General features: G+C 52.7%; 1 protein-coding gene across 6 annotated transcripts in view; it reads left to right on the top strand.

Moving 5' to 3' along the window:
- NCOA1 (nuclear receptor coactivator 1) overlaps positions 1 to 12,625 on the top strand; it is a 185,957-nt gene extending 173,332 nt beyond the window's left edge. For 2 of the 6 annotated variants that reach the window (XM_034060485.1, XM_031046643.2), the window contains exons 15-22: positions 1,680 to 1,848; positions 5,065 to 5,379; positions 5,542 to 5,643; positions 6,697 to 7,099; positions 7,792 to 7,966; positions 9,127 to 9,310; positions 10,143 to 10,232; positions 11,311 to 11,496. In XM_034060485.1, coding sequence (XP_033916376.1) covers positions 1,680 to 1,848; positions 5,065 to 5,379; positions 5,542 to 5,643; positions 6,697 to 7,099; positions 7,792 to 7,966; positions 9,127 to 9,310; positions 10,143 to 10,232; positions 11,311 to 11,478 — 1,606 coding nt within the window. In that variant the 3' untranslated portion in view covers positions 11,479 to 11,496. Of the gene's footprint in view, positions 1 to 1,679; positions 1,849 to 5,064; positions 5,380 to 5,541; positions 5,644 to 6,696; positions 7,100 to 7,791; positions 7,967 to 9,126; positions 9,311 to 10,142; positions 10,233 to 11,163; positions 11,221 to 11,310 lie in introns of all 6 variants that reach the window. The other 4 variants (XM_031046644.2, XM_031046645.2, XM_031046640.2 and 1 more) reach the window with 4 other exon arrangements.
- The last annotated feature ends 1,213 nt before the right edge of the window (positions 12,626 to 13,838 follow it).

Genomic DNA, 13,838 nt, shown 5'->3' with positions numbered 1-13,838 from the left:
ACAACTACAACATCCTTTCTCTTGTGTCCCAAGCATAAGTGCTGCTGTTTCTTCTTGGGAAGAGGGACACCTTGGACCAGACCCAAAGCTCCTTAAAACAAGTCCAGGTCACCATTCTTTCACACATTCCACTAATCCCCCAAGGTCAAACATGCCACCCAGGGCCCGATTCAGTTGCCTCATGCTGTGCCATCTGAGATGCCTGAGGTTTCCAGGCCATCTGTGCAGGGCTGGAGAGCTGCAGCCTTTTGGAACAGCACTTGAAGGCCATGCCAGGGAGATACTTTACAGGACCTCAAGCAACATCTGACACCATCTCTGCAAGCAGATGAATTTCTCCTCCTCGCCGCGTGCAGAATCAGAGTTTTCACCTTAAAGAAAGCCTGAAGAGCTGTCGTGAATAGAAAACCTCTGCAACACCAAGCCAGTAGGACTGAGGACATGATACACAGGGTCCAGGATCTCCTCTGCTCGCCTATCACCTGCCTGGAGCCTCATCTGAACCCCACCATCCCATGGAGCTGGAGGAGAGGAGGAGTGAAGACAGCTCTGAATGCTCTATTGGGCTGTAAAGCAGGACGTGCAGAAGATTTATTTATTACATAAAGGTATTATCATCACAGTCTCTTTATAAACCAACTTTTTGCCATCCATGCAGTAATGCAGCATGGGCTGAAGACATGGTGCCAACCTGAACTTTATCTCTAGCTGCCTGTTAACGTGGAGCAGAAGCCTGTCCCTGCCTTCCTCATCAAGAATGATGTCTGTGCAGCAAACTTTGTCCTTCGGCCTTGGCACTGGAAAACTGGGTTTGATAAAAGCAGCAAGTACCAGGGACCTTGGCTATGGAGTGAACCTAGCCCTGCTTTTCACCTCTGTCTCCCCATTTCCCTCTCTGCTCGTGCTCTGCAATTTAAGAAGTCCCAATGCTGAGTTTTCTTTTCCCTGGATTAGGCTGCGTGTGTTGGCTGCAGCGGTCTTGGTCAGATTGGCTTCAGTTCCTTACTGTACATCTGGTCCTCATCTGGAGCTAAAAGGATAAACATGTCTGCTGCTTGGGAACTGCTGGCATGTTCGAGCCCTCGCCTTGGTGCCTCTCTGCGAGCGTGATGTGCCACGGCTCTTCATCCTGACAGACCCGGCAAATCCGATTGACTCCAATTAGTCACATCATTGGAATGTCTCTCATTACATATTAATCTTATTCCCAAAGAATATTGAGCGAGCTTTGCTGAAATTGTATTTTTGCAGCCCAAAGGTTCCCCTTTGCCTTCAGCTGCTTTGCTTCCAGCTGCTCCAGCTCCATCCAAGCCTCCCTGCTTTCGTGCCGGCAAAAGTTTTGCTCTGCCTCCTGCTGTCCTGCCCAAAATGCCTGTGGGAGCGAAGCCTGCAAAGGGACCAAACTTCTCATCCCAAACCTCACCAAACACTGCCCAAACCACTGTTTTGTGGAGAGGTTCATCCCTACAAGCAGGTTTTGACACGGGGCTTGATCTTCAGTGGGCTCAGCTGGTGTCAGAGCCAGGGGACGGGGCTGCATCCCATAGGGTTTGCATGGTGCAGCAGGGTGTGAGTGAGTCCCCATGGCTGCAGGGGCTTGTGTCGCTCAAGCATCTCCCAGCTCAACCACCTCCCTGCTTCATAAACCTTAATGTGCCTCCTCTGACTTCTCTCTGCAGCCAGTGCATCACCTCGCAGCTGGATGAGCTCCTGTGTCCTCCCACCACACCGGAGGGGCGCAATGATGAGAAAGCCCTGCTCGAGCAGCTCGTCTCCTTCCTCAGCGGCAAGGACGAGACGGAGCTGGCTGAGCTGGATCGAGCTCTGGGGATCGACAAACTGGTCCAGGTAAAGAGAGAGCCTCTCATGGGACCTCCTGGAGGTCATATACGGGGCCAGATGCTGGGGCTTGACATGAGCGTGGAGGAGGATTTCCAACATCTGGTAAGGCCAGATGTGAGTGGGAACACACGAGTGCATCAGATTCAGAGATGATACTTAACACCACGCTGTTCTCTCCCCCCACGCCAGAAAAGCTGGAAAGTAGCCCCATGAAATACAATATCTCACTTCTCTGCTTTTCAGACTCCATCCCCCATGAGAACCAGCAGCCTGGCAGAGGCGGCCGAGCAGTTTCAGCCCCGGGTGGCTCATGTAACAGGGAGAGCTGGCAGGCTGTCCCGCTTCCCCACCTTACCAGGGGGATTAGGGCACAGAGGAGCCTTCCAGCTGGAATCCCACAGCCTGGGATTCCTGAGCCTGGGTTGTGCTGCCTAATAATATATCTAATGGCCTCGCTGGTATGAAACCGTGCAGCCCTTACTATCAAGATTGGCTTACAGTGCAGCTGCCCTTCTGTCTTGGGATGAACCGCAGGGAAAATACAAAAATGAGGTTTGCTTTTACTTGGACAGTGCTGGGGCCCCGGTTCCTGCAGCTGAGCTCCAGTGGAGGCTCCCTCTTTGCACATACCCCCATTGAGGAAGATGCCTTGGAAGGGTCCAGGGTTTCATAAATAACAGGGCATGGCAGGGGGAGGAAGCTGGCTGCAGGGGAGCTCATAAGGGACATGGAAAATGAGATGGATCGCTTGGGATTTGTCTTTGAGTGGTTTCTTTTTCCGTGCCCCACAGCACCCGCACGCATGCTTTTTCCAAAACAAGGAACAGAATCGAAAGCTCGTTGATAAATGGGGTGTCCTAAGACAGAAGCTTCTCAGAGCAAATCCATCCAACTGCTCTGGGCCTGATCCTGCATCATGTCATCCCAGAGGTGGCAAATCTCCTGTAACCCCACTGGGATGCCCTGTGCTGCACTGTTGCGAGGGTTTATCTTTTCATTGGCGATCTGGGGGACCTGTCAGTGAATTGATGCCTTAGTGGGGTATTTCCCCCATCCCTCTTCTCGAGGCTGTGCCTCCAAAATCACCACCTGCCCTTTTTTATTTGTGAGAGTTAGGGGTAGGGAGTTCAGCCTCGGATCAGAGATGCTTTTGCCAAAGATGCAGCTGCAACAGCTCAGTGTTTTCACAAGGGTTTTGCAGCCTCAGCTGACACAGCTCTCCAGCAACCCATTCCTGCACCAGACAGGCTCCAGCAGCATCGGACCACTGGACTGAGGTGCCCTTTGGTGGCACCTGATGCTGCCACATATCCCCACACCGATCTGGTGCTTCCCTTGCCAAGGAACACCCAGCTCAGGGGGATTATCTCACGTTTGGACCCTGACCCAACTTTTCTCCCATCCAGGGATCATTTCATTAATGGGAATCTTGGGCTTTTTCCATGGCTTCGGCTGAACCTCAGAAATATTTTGAATAGTTCTATGAAATATTTGCTTGAAATACATCTTTAGAGAAACAACATGTCAGCATAAAGGCATCTTTGGGAAGAAAACATGTTGGTAGTTCCCCTCCAGACTGTGTTCTTGGCAGGTAGGGGTTCACATCGCCTGACTTCACCAAACCCACCGTCTTCTCTGTGCTACCATAGTGGGATCCATGGGTTGATCCACACCCACTTTAACCAAGAGGCAGCTGGAAACTGGGTAGTTTGGAAAAAAAGAGTAAAAAATCCTCATTTCAACAATTCTGTCATTTCTGACCATTGCATGGTGCTGGTTTATGTCCTAGTATCCAGTCCTTGAACTGTATAAGCTCTATCTAATTGATCCTAAGCAACAGATTTTTCCTCATCACCATTCACATAGCCTCATCCCTGCCTTCAAACGTTAGTGCTTTGATGGGCACCATCTACCTAAATACTAAAGGCAATGGGATTTGGGGATGTGCTGTGTGTGGTTTCTCTTAACACAGCTTTCTCTTCAGGCTTCTGGCTCCAAGTTGTTACTTCTCCATGGGTTCATAGCTCAAACAGCACATTTCTGTGCCTGAGCCAAGCTAGAGCAGTGCAGAATATCTGCTGGTGTGGAAATTGTCCCTTGGCTGTAAAATGGATCATTTGTGTAGGAATGGCTGTACCACAGACCAAAAGGTCCTGTCTCCCATGAGATACTAGCGAGGGGTGTCCGTGAACAGGGCAGGAGTAAAGCCATGCTTCCTGTGAGTGCTCTCAGTCCTGGGGGTTCATGGCTCCCACCCTTTGACATGGCTGTGTCTGAGGTACCCTTGGGGCAGGTGGAACCCTCTGCCTCCAACTGCACAAAAAGAACAGGAAAGGAGAGAGAGCACAAACTATTTCCCATGGCCACCAATATGGTCTGAGGGCTGCAGCACCTCTGCTATGGAGACAGGCTGAGAGAGCTCGGCTGGTTCAACCTGGAGAAGAGAAGGCTCCAGGGAGACCTTAGAGCAGCTTCCAGTGCCTGAAGGGTCAACAAGAAATCTGGAGAGGGGCTTTTGACAAGGGCCTGTAGGGACAGGACAAGGGGGAATGGCTTTAACCTGACAGAGGGGAGATTGAGATGAGCTCTTAGGCAGAAGTTGTTCCCTGTGAGGGTGCTGAGGCCCTGGCACAGGGTGCCCAGAGAAGCTGTGGTGGGGCTCTGAGCAACCTGGTCTAATGGAAGTTGTCCCTGCCCATGGCAGGGGCTTGGAACTGGATGAGCTTTAAGGTCCCTTCCAGCCCAAACTGTTCTGTGATTGAGGTCAATCCTCCAAGCCTTAGGGTCTGTCCAACCAGATCTGCTGCTGTTTGGAGCCCAGATGAACAGCTCAGTGCTAGCAGACCCTGCAGGAAGGCAGAGGAAGGCAGCATCACCTACTGCTACCCTGCTGCCCCCCACCAGCACAGGGGGATGAGCCCTGAACCCTTTCAAAAAGCCTGGCTTTGGTTTTGGCTCCCAGAGAAGATGAAATGAATGATTTCCATCCCTCCAAGGTTTGCTAGGCCCCAGGGAGCAGGTGTTTAATGCTCTCCTTGATGCAGCACTTGTACTCACTTTGGCTGGGGCCTGGTGTAGCAGATGAGGGTTCCAGGCAGCAGCATCCTTACAAGCTATCTGCCCCATGCTGGACACATCCTCATCCCCTCTGGGCTCTCTCAGGAGAGTTCAGTGTCTGATGGAGCTCCAAAATGATGTTTTCTTCCCCTTTGCCTTCACCAGGGCGGTGGGCTGGAGGCCCTGACAGAGCGGTTCCAGCCCCAACAAGCCACCCCACCACTCATGATGGAGCAGAAACCCGGCATGTACCCCCAGCCTTACTCCTCCGCCTCTCCCACCACCAACCTCCCCGGCGCCTTCCCTGGCATGGTGAGGCAGAAGCCATCCTTCGGACCCATGCCGGTGCAGGTACCACCGCCCCGCGGCGCCTTCCCCACCAACATGGCCATGCAGCCCCGGCAGACGCTCAACAGACCCCCGACGGCCCCCAACCAGCTGCGACTTCAGCTGCAGCAGCGGCTGCAGGGGCAGCAGCAGGTAATTGTTCCCCTCTCCACATCCCAGGGCTGCGGCAGGGGGATGGAGGGACCCTCGGTCCTGCCTGCAGCCCATGCAGCCCAGTTGAAGGGGGTTGGATAGGTGGGAAGCTCCTGCACTGGAGTTCTGAAGATGTCCCTGGGTTTTCTTTCTCCCCTCCAGCTGATCCATCAAAACCGGCAGGCAATCCTCAACCAGTTTGCAGCCAATTCCCCAGTGGGCATCAACATGCGGGCAGGGATGCAGCAGCAGATCACACCCCAGGTAAGCCGGATGGGGATGGTCCTCCAGCTGGGAAAAAAATGGGTGTTAATCCTGTGCCCACCCTGTTAGCACAGCCTGGCTCTCTCCTCTCTGTTAATGGGGGAGAGAAATTCTGCATGCAGAGAGGTGGCTACAAAACAAGCTGCTGTGGGTTGGGTTTATCTTCTTCACCCTTATTCCAGCTCCTCCACCTGCCTATGGTATAAATACTTCATTAATGCTTAGGGAAGGATGTGCTAATGTGTTTCATTGAGAAGGATCTTTAGGAAATAGGTGCCATCCTTTAAATAGCAGAATCTCTGGTGAATCTTCTTGAAGATCCTGCAAATCCCCAGGTCCTAAAGTTCTTGTTTGGCTTCTAATAAAGTGGATAAACCAGCTGCTGGGTATGAGTTGAAAAGCACAAACAAGTTCTGGTGACTTTATTCCATTTCTTGGAGAAGACTCTGCCTCTGGGGAAGTGGTGTGGCATCCCTAATGTGCTGTGGGGAACATTAGTGGTAGGGAAGGGGTCCGAGTGGTTCCCATTGTATCTCCGATTTCAGCTGCTGATGTCAGGCTTCTTAAGATGATCAATTCCAACACATTTGGCTCAGCCATAGGGGGAATGAGCCCATAGTGATGGAGAAGCTCCTGGAATGGTGGGGGGGGGTTTAAGGTCTCACAACCAAAAGAGTTGAAGTGAGGGATTCCAGGCTCTGGTGCGTGGGAGCATCTCGGTGAGGGAGGGAGGGCACAGGGGGATCCTGCACCAGAGGGGGGAGGTTGGTGGCAGCCAGGTGACTGAGAGCCTGTTTTCCTGGCTGAGGCAATGCTACCACCCCTAGAGTGTTGCCACTTGACACGTGCAGAGGCTGATCTCTAACACCTCCAACGTGCTCTGCCCTGCGAATGAGCCAGTTCAGAGCATTCTGGGGCTTTTCCAGCTTTCCTTGCTAAAGGAAGACAGGCACCGAGAGGCGGTGAAGGGGAGCACCCACGGCTGGGGGTGTTTTGAGCTGCCTGCCACAACTGGAGGGTGATAACCAGGGCATCCCCCTTCCTTGTCCACAGCCTCCCCTCAACGCCCAGATGCTGGCCCAGCGGCAGCGGGAGCTCTACAGCCAGCAGCACCGGCAGCGGCAGCTCATGCAGCAGCGAGCCATCCTGATGAGACAGCAAAGCTTCGGGAACAACCTCCCACCCTCCGCCGGGCTCCCGGTACAGATCGGAGCTGCTCGCTTGCCCCAGGCACCCCCACAGCAGTTCCCTTACCCCCCAAACTACGGTACGACCCCGGGAAACCCTCCCACCTCCACCAGCCCCTTCTCGCCGTTGGCATCCAACCCCGAGGCCGCCGCGCTGGCTAACCGCAGCAGCATGGTGAACAGGGGGATGATGGGTGGCGTCGGAGGGCAGTTCGGCGCCGGGATGACCCCGCAGATGCAGCAGAACATCTTCCAGTATTCAGGATCAGGTATGTTGGTTGCACTGGAAAGCTGTCTGGCTTCATCCAGCCATCTCACCCAGCCTGCATGCTGGTCTGGTCTCTGGTTTCTGCCTCCCAAGGGGACCTATTCTGGCCAAATCTCAATAAAAAGCAGCTATTGTTTGGGAAAATAATTCCATCACTTCTTCCTTGCAAATGGAACTGCAAGGCAGTCCTCTGTGTTTCCCTTCCTTAAATATCTGTGCTCTAAAAAAAGCCAAAGCCTTGCTGGGATGGCTGAAATTAGCTGCAGGCATCTTATGCCTCTTGTATGGGCACCAAGCTCCTGAGAGATGACCCAGTGCAGATGGGCACTGTCTTGAACATCTTCACATTCAAGCATCGCTTGTGAGTAGACAAAACTACTCAGTGGCTGCAATAGCCCCGCAGGAACCCCCTCTGGCATCATCTCATCCTTACCCTGGCTAGTTTCCAGCCAGGTGTGATGCTAAAGCAGAACACCTGCTGATGGAAACCACTTGAGGGGGGTTTCCCTGCTCCTCCATCCCTGAAATATTTGCATTTGAGCGATACAGCTGCTCAAAATGAAAACCAGACTCCGAGACCGAAAGTCACGGCTGATGCTTCTGGTCTGATGCCAGCAGTTGCAAGGGAGGAGGAGGGAATCGGGGCTGATGGCAGGGGTCTGGCCAATGCTGACACTGTCTGTCCTTCCCCAGGCATGGGCCAGCAAAGCGAACCTGCCTTCGCTCCATCACTCAGCCCCAGCAGCCCCCTGATGTCACCCCAGCTCCCACCTTCGCAAAGCCCCATGATGCAGCCGGCTCCACCGACACCAGGCTACCAGTCACCTGACATGAAAACCTGGCAGCAAGGAGCCATGGGGAATAGCAAGTAAGATCATGGTGGGGATAACCTGGAGCACACAGGTGACACACACACAGGGGAGGTGGCACACTGACACTGAGGTGATGATCCCCTTGTAAGGGACAATGGTGCCTGTAGGGGCAGCTGGCTGAGGACACTTGCTGAGCTCAGGCCATGTTCTCCTACCATGACGTACTCCAGAAGTCACTGTAAACCTGGGCCCGTGTCTTTGCCTCAGCTTGGAGGCAGCCAAAAGCCCACAGTGTTTAAATGAGTGAGCGTTTGTGTTGAGGAAGACATGAAGCATGTCTTTCAGTTTTAATTAAACAAGTGGCTAAATTATGTCTCATGAAAGTGGCCTTAGAAAACATAACAATAAATCAAGTCAAGACCTGCAGTCCCAGGTCACTGCATGACCCTCCTAAGATGTGTCCAGCTTTAACTTACAGAAGAGTCACCAGACTTGTTGCCTTTTTTGCATGAGTCAGGTTTGAGCATCAGATCTCCAGAAATGGGGCAAAGGGAGAAACACAAAACCTCATGTGGGGTGCCTTGCTTTTGCCTTGGATCTGTCCAGTTAACCCAGCTAGCCTGTCCTGGTCCAGCAGCACAGAGCAGGAGGTTTACTGGGCTGGGTGAAATGAGATGTGAGCTCTGTTGGAGCTGGGATGCTTCATGCCTTGTGATGGAGAGCTGTCCCTCTGCCTGGAGCAGCTTTGGGATCAGTTGGGTGTTGAGGAGGGCACAGAAAAGCGTGTAAAGGAGTTAACTCAGTGTCACATCAAACGGGGCTTTGCATCTGCCTGACCCTGAATGCAACATGAAGCCCTGTAATGATCCCTCACTTGGCACTGGTGTTCCACCAGCCCCAGTCACACTGAGCAGCCTCCTGCTCCAGCAGGAGCAGAGGGTAGATGACTCTACAGCAGCCTCCTCCCTTCCTCCAGCCTCCATGCTGGCTCAGCCTTGCTGCAGGCAGCACCTCTAATGTCCTCCTGACACTCCCATTGTCCCCCAAGGACCAGCAGGGCTCCTGCCTGCTCCACTGTGCCACAGTCAGTCTCAACATTCACAGAACACAGGTCTGCTGCTGTGGCAGCTCAGGCCACCCCAGGGTCTCGGCCCACACCTCGAGGGGCTTCTCCCCACCAGTACACCCGGGTGATGCTTTTTTCTCTCTCCCTCAGCGTGTTCAGCCAAGCGGGACAGAGCCAGCCAGCACCTGCTCAGCAGGGCATGTACAACAACATGAGCATCACTGTCTCCATGGCGGGAGGAAACACCAATGTCCAGAACATGAACCCCATGGCTGGACAGATGCAGATGAACTCGCTGCAGATGCCTGGGATGAACTCCATGTGCTCGGAGCAGGTCAGTTCCATGTCATCCCTGCCCCTGGGATGCTCAGTCACCTCCCAGGGGTTTAGCATTCACTCCTTTGGCCCTGGGGTTACCAGTGTCCAAAAGAAAAACACCAAAGGTCTGCCTGTCTCTGCTGGCATTGCCACTGTGCTGGACCCTAAGACCACCAGTGTGTCCCCTGTGTCCTCAAGGAATGTAGGGCTGTGCTGAGCATCTCCCACACCTGCAGCCCTTGCAGTGGGCTAGCAGTGGGTGCGTTTGTAGTCATGCATCCTTGGGGAACTGTGAAAACTGGGGATGAGGACTGGTTGGATACAGGACCTTTTGGGAGATCCTCCCCAGCCCAGACTGAGATGCCTCCAACTATTTTAGCTGCTGGGGTTTGCCTCAGCATCATTAAATTCCTGGCCCACTGGTTTTATGCTGAACATTGCAGGCTCCAGCTTGCAGTCTCCCTGGGGAGAAGCCGAAGGGCTCAGCAAGGAAGGGGGCTGGCCCCTCCCATAAGCTGGCCACAATGTACAGGCTGAGCTGCAGGCATTTGCCCTTCTTGTCGAGTGTTTCGGTGGCATTTCACAGTCCCTGGGGGTGAGATGCCCCCGGAGCCAGCAGTGGCACCAGGCAGAGGCTCAAGAGGTGGGCAGAAAGGTGAAACAGATCCACTGGTATCCCCCCACTGATGCCCCAAAGCCCTGCAGGTCACAGTGCAAGGAGGATGCTGGCAGCACAGTCCCATGGCGCTGCCCCATCCTGAGCATCCCTTCTCCAAATCCCCCTAAAACTCACCTTGAGAGGGCAGGTAGTAATCCTCCTGGCTGAGCCTGGATCTTGCTTTTGACAGGTAAATGACCCGGCGCTGAGACCCGCAGGCCTTTACTGCAACCAGCTTTCCTCCACTGACCTTTTGAAAACAGAAGCAGATGGGGCGCAGGTCAGTAAGAAACTGCTAAGCACATCTCAGGTACCCCAAGGAGTTTGACGGGTCGCCAGCCATGCTGGCTCAGCAGGCTTGGTTTCTGCTGGGGCTGGCCCCAGTCGGGTTGAAGCCACCATGGTTCCACCAGCATTGGGTGACAGCAGCCCTCGGGGATGCCAGCACTGCTCACCAACTCGCTTTACATCAAAACTTACACTGTTGCTGTGAGTGCTTTCAGCCTCCTCGCTGGTGTGGAAGAGCGGTGACACCGCAGCTGAGCTGGAAAAACAACTGAGTGTTGGTGTTAAACACCCCTCACCCCAGCTCTGGACTGAAGGCAAAGGGGGATGGTTTCTTTCCTAGGCTGGGCCATCACCGGAGTGGCTGCTGGCCCCTGTGCCACTGGGATGCAGCCAGGCCACCACGTTAAAGAGTGGTGGAGTGAGGGAATTTGGATGGGGGAGACTCCAGGGGCTGCACGCACCCCTGCAGGCAGCACTGCCAGATGCTGCCCATCCCTCTGAGTGCCACCAAAGTGTGCCCAGCCACCCACCAGCACTGATGCCTCCAGCTCCTGGGGACGATCTGGTTCCATCCCCATCTCTTCCAACATCCATCAGTGTCCTGGGGTTGCCTCTCCCTTCCCAGCCGCTCAGCCACAGGGAAACGCCGGCAGTGCCACTGAGACACACCAAAGCTCTTAATTTCGATCAAACAGCCGCGCTGGACCTCGCTCACCACCACTACCACCCCACGTCATAGCACGACCACTGGCACGCCACCATACTGCAGCTCCCCTTCACCCAGGGGATGCCAGGCCAGGCTGGCTTTTTGGGGGTGTTTTTTCCCCCAAAATCCCTTTTTTTTCCCTTTTTCCTTTTTTTTGGATGAGCAACGTTATGAACCTCGCAGAGCCGAATGAGTTGCAGCGGTTTTCTTTTTATAGGACAAGAAGACAGAAGAGTTCTTCTCTGGGGTGGCTCCAGACTAGAGGAAGTCTCTAGTGAGTTTCCACTTCACGTAGTACCCAGATCCGCCGCCGCCGGCCCCTGCCCTGGCCCCGCTAAGTCCTCTCTTCTCTTTTGTGTCCCAGCAGGTACAACAGGTTCAGGTCTTTGCCGACGTACAGTGTACAGTGAATCTGGTAGGAGATCCCTACCTCAACCCGCCGGCTTCCTTGGGCACCCCGAAGAACGCCGCCGGGCCGCCGCCGCCACCGGGCCAGCAGAAGAGCCTTCTTCAGCAGCTACTGACTGAATAACCGCTTTTCGAGGAATGTGAAATTTAAATAAGAAGAAGTACAGAGATATATAAATATATATATTATATATTTTTCTGAGATTTTTGATATCTCAACCCGCAGCCATTCTTCAGCTCGTAGTGTTTGGAGCAAAAAGGGGGGGTTGTTTTATTAAGGGGGGTGGGGGGCTTCCCCTTATCTTTTTTTTTCCTCTTTTTCTTTGCCTTTCCTCCCCTCTTTTCTTTCTTCTTCCCCTTTTCCTCTCCCTCCTTCCTTTTTCCCCCCCTTTTATTTTCCCCCTTTTTTCCCCTATAAATTCTCTCCTTTTTTTTTTTATTTTTTCTGCCCACCTTTTGTTTTCTCTTTTTATTTTACAAAGCGTTGGATGTGGGCGCAGCGACGAGGCGGGACGGTCGGTTTCTCAAGCCAAAATTACAGATGATTCTTATTTTTGTAATCATTTTGCTGGCTTCTTAATCCGGAGGAAGGTTTCTCGGGGAGGCGGGGAGGGGGAGAAGGCAGCTGGAGGACTGCGGTGGCGGCAGGAGGAGGAGGAGGAGGAAGAGCAATCTCAGTTTCAGCTGGATCTGTCACTGATCACGTCTCGGCGCGGGGCACGGAAGGGGATCGGCGCTGGACTTGTGCGGGGAAAAGTTGTTTTTGTTATTCACGCTTCAAACAAAAGCCCTTCTCTCCCCTCCGCCCCAGCCCGCTTGTGCGTACAATCAGCTTTTTCTAGCAATCGTGAGTTTGTCAGTTTTAAAGAAAAAAAAAAACAAAAACAGAAAAACCAAACAAAAAAAAAGAAAACAAAACCCAGAGTATTTTGACCCACCATTTTTTCCATGTTTTATGCTGGTTTCAGGCCTCCAAGCGAAATGGGGGGAGGGGGGTTACAATGTGTATATTGCAACAGGAGGAGGAAAAAAAACAAACAAAAGACAAAAAAAAATAAAAGGACAAGAACAGAACAGTTTGGGGAAAAAACTGCAATAATTTTTAGGGGGAAGGATGGGGGGAGGGGTCTGTCAATTATTGTAGATAAAATTTTCTGATTAAATATGAAATAAAATTAAGCAGTCGGTTGTTTCTGCTTTGATTGTGTTTAACAGCTGAGGTAGCTTAAACTATTTAAAATAATAATAATAAAATAATAATAATAATTGAATTCTCTGCTGGGAGACAGCTTATTTTTTTCCCCCTCAAGCCTGTCACTGTAAATAGCTCTGAACTCTGTATAAATTTGGTTTCTTCTCTTTTAATCGGGGTCGCTTTTAATACTTACTGCAGACTTTTATTGGAGGGTGGCTATGGAGGGGCTTTTTCCCCTCTAAGTCCCCTCTAAAATCACGCTGGTGTGTGGAAAAATGTGTGGCTTTCTTGATTGACATTTGCAAGAGTTATAAGAAAAGAAACAAAACAATGAACCCGAGTTTCCAGCGAACGTTTCGATGTTTCTGTGCCGATGGGGATGCCGGAGCAGTGCCGATAGTGTTGACAGCAGGAGCGGGGGGAGGGTCACCCCATCCTCACACTGGGAACCCCTCCGTCACCACGGTTCGTGGCACTAGGAAGCTGGAAATCACTCACTGCACAGAGTTTTGGAGGCCTCTTAAATTCCAAATTGTTGTAGAGAAAATACCTACACGGCATGTACATGGTTAGTCCTGCCTTAACACAGCCTCCAGCCCTGAGTTCAAGGGGATGAGGAGCTGGTCCACATTCATCTTTAGCGGTGGAAAAAGGGGAAATTAGGGGTTACAAATGACACTAACAGCACGTCCAGGACGGGGAGAGTTGGGGCACACGTGTTTGTAGCTGACAACGCACTTTTTGTGTTAACCAAGCCGCTCATCGTAAACGTTGTTACTGTGCAGGCAGCGCGGGGAGCGCAGGGAGCCCCGGTTCTGCGGGCGCTGCTGCCCTCTGCTGCTCGCACGGCTCCTGGCAGGGGTTCATTGCGAATGGAAACATGGATAAGCTGGCCCCGCACATGCGGGGAGGAAGAGGGTATCCGGCATGGAGCCAGAGCCACGGAGGTGGGAGGCACCAGGAACACTGCCCAGAATCCCTGGGGAGGGCTGGGACACCGTGTCTGCATGCTTCAGGTTGGGAAAGACCTTAAGATCATCCAGTTCCAATGTCCCTGCACACTAAACCATGTTGCCCAAGTCTCTGTCCAACCTGGCCTTGAACACTGCCAGGGATGGGGCATTTACGAATTCTCTGGGCAAGAGGGAAGCCCAAAGGGCTGCTGGAGGGAAAGCTCAGCCCTAAAAAGCAGCAGAGATACTTTCAAATGCAGCTGGACCTAAAAACTGAACCTGCTCATGCTGCAGGGTGGAAATGTACACACACACTGATGGCTCACAGACAGCACA

Source organism: Melopsittacus undulatus, chromosome 3 (assembly GCF_012275295.1).
Source record: "Melopsittacus undulatus isolate bMelUnd1 chromosome 3, bMelUnd1.mat.Z, whole genome shotgun sequence".
Classification (NCBI taxonomy): Eukaryota; Metazoa; Chordata; class Aves; order Psittaciformes; family Psittaculidae; genus Melopsittacus; species Melopsittacus undulatus.
Note: the sequence above shows the minus strand (reverse complement) of the source record. Positions and strands in the feature narration are given on the sequence as shown.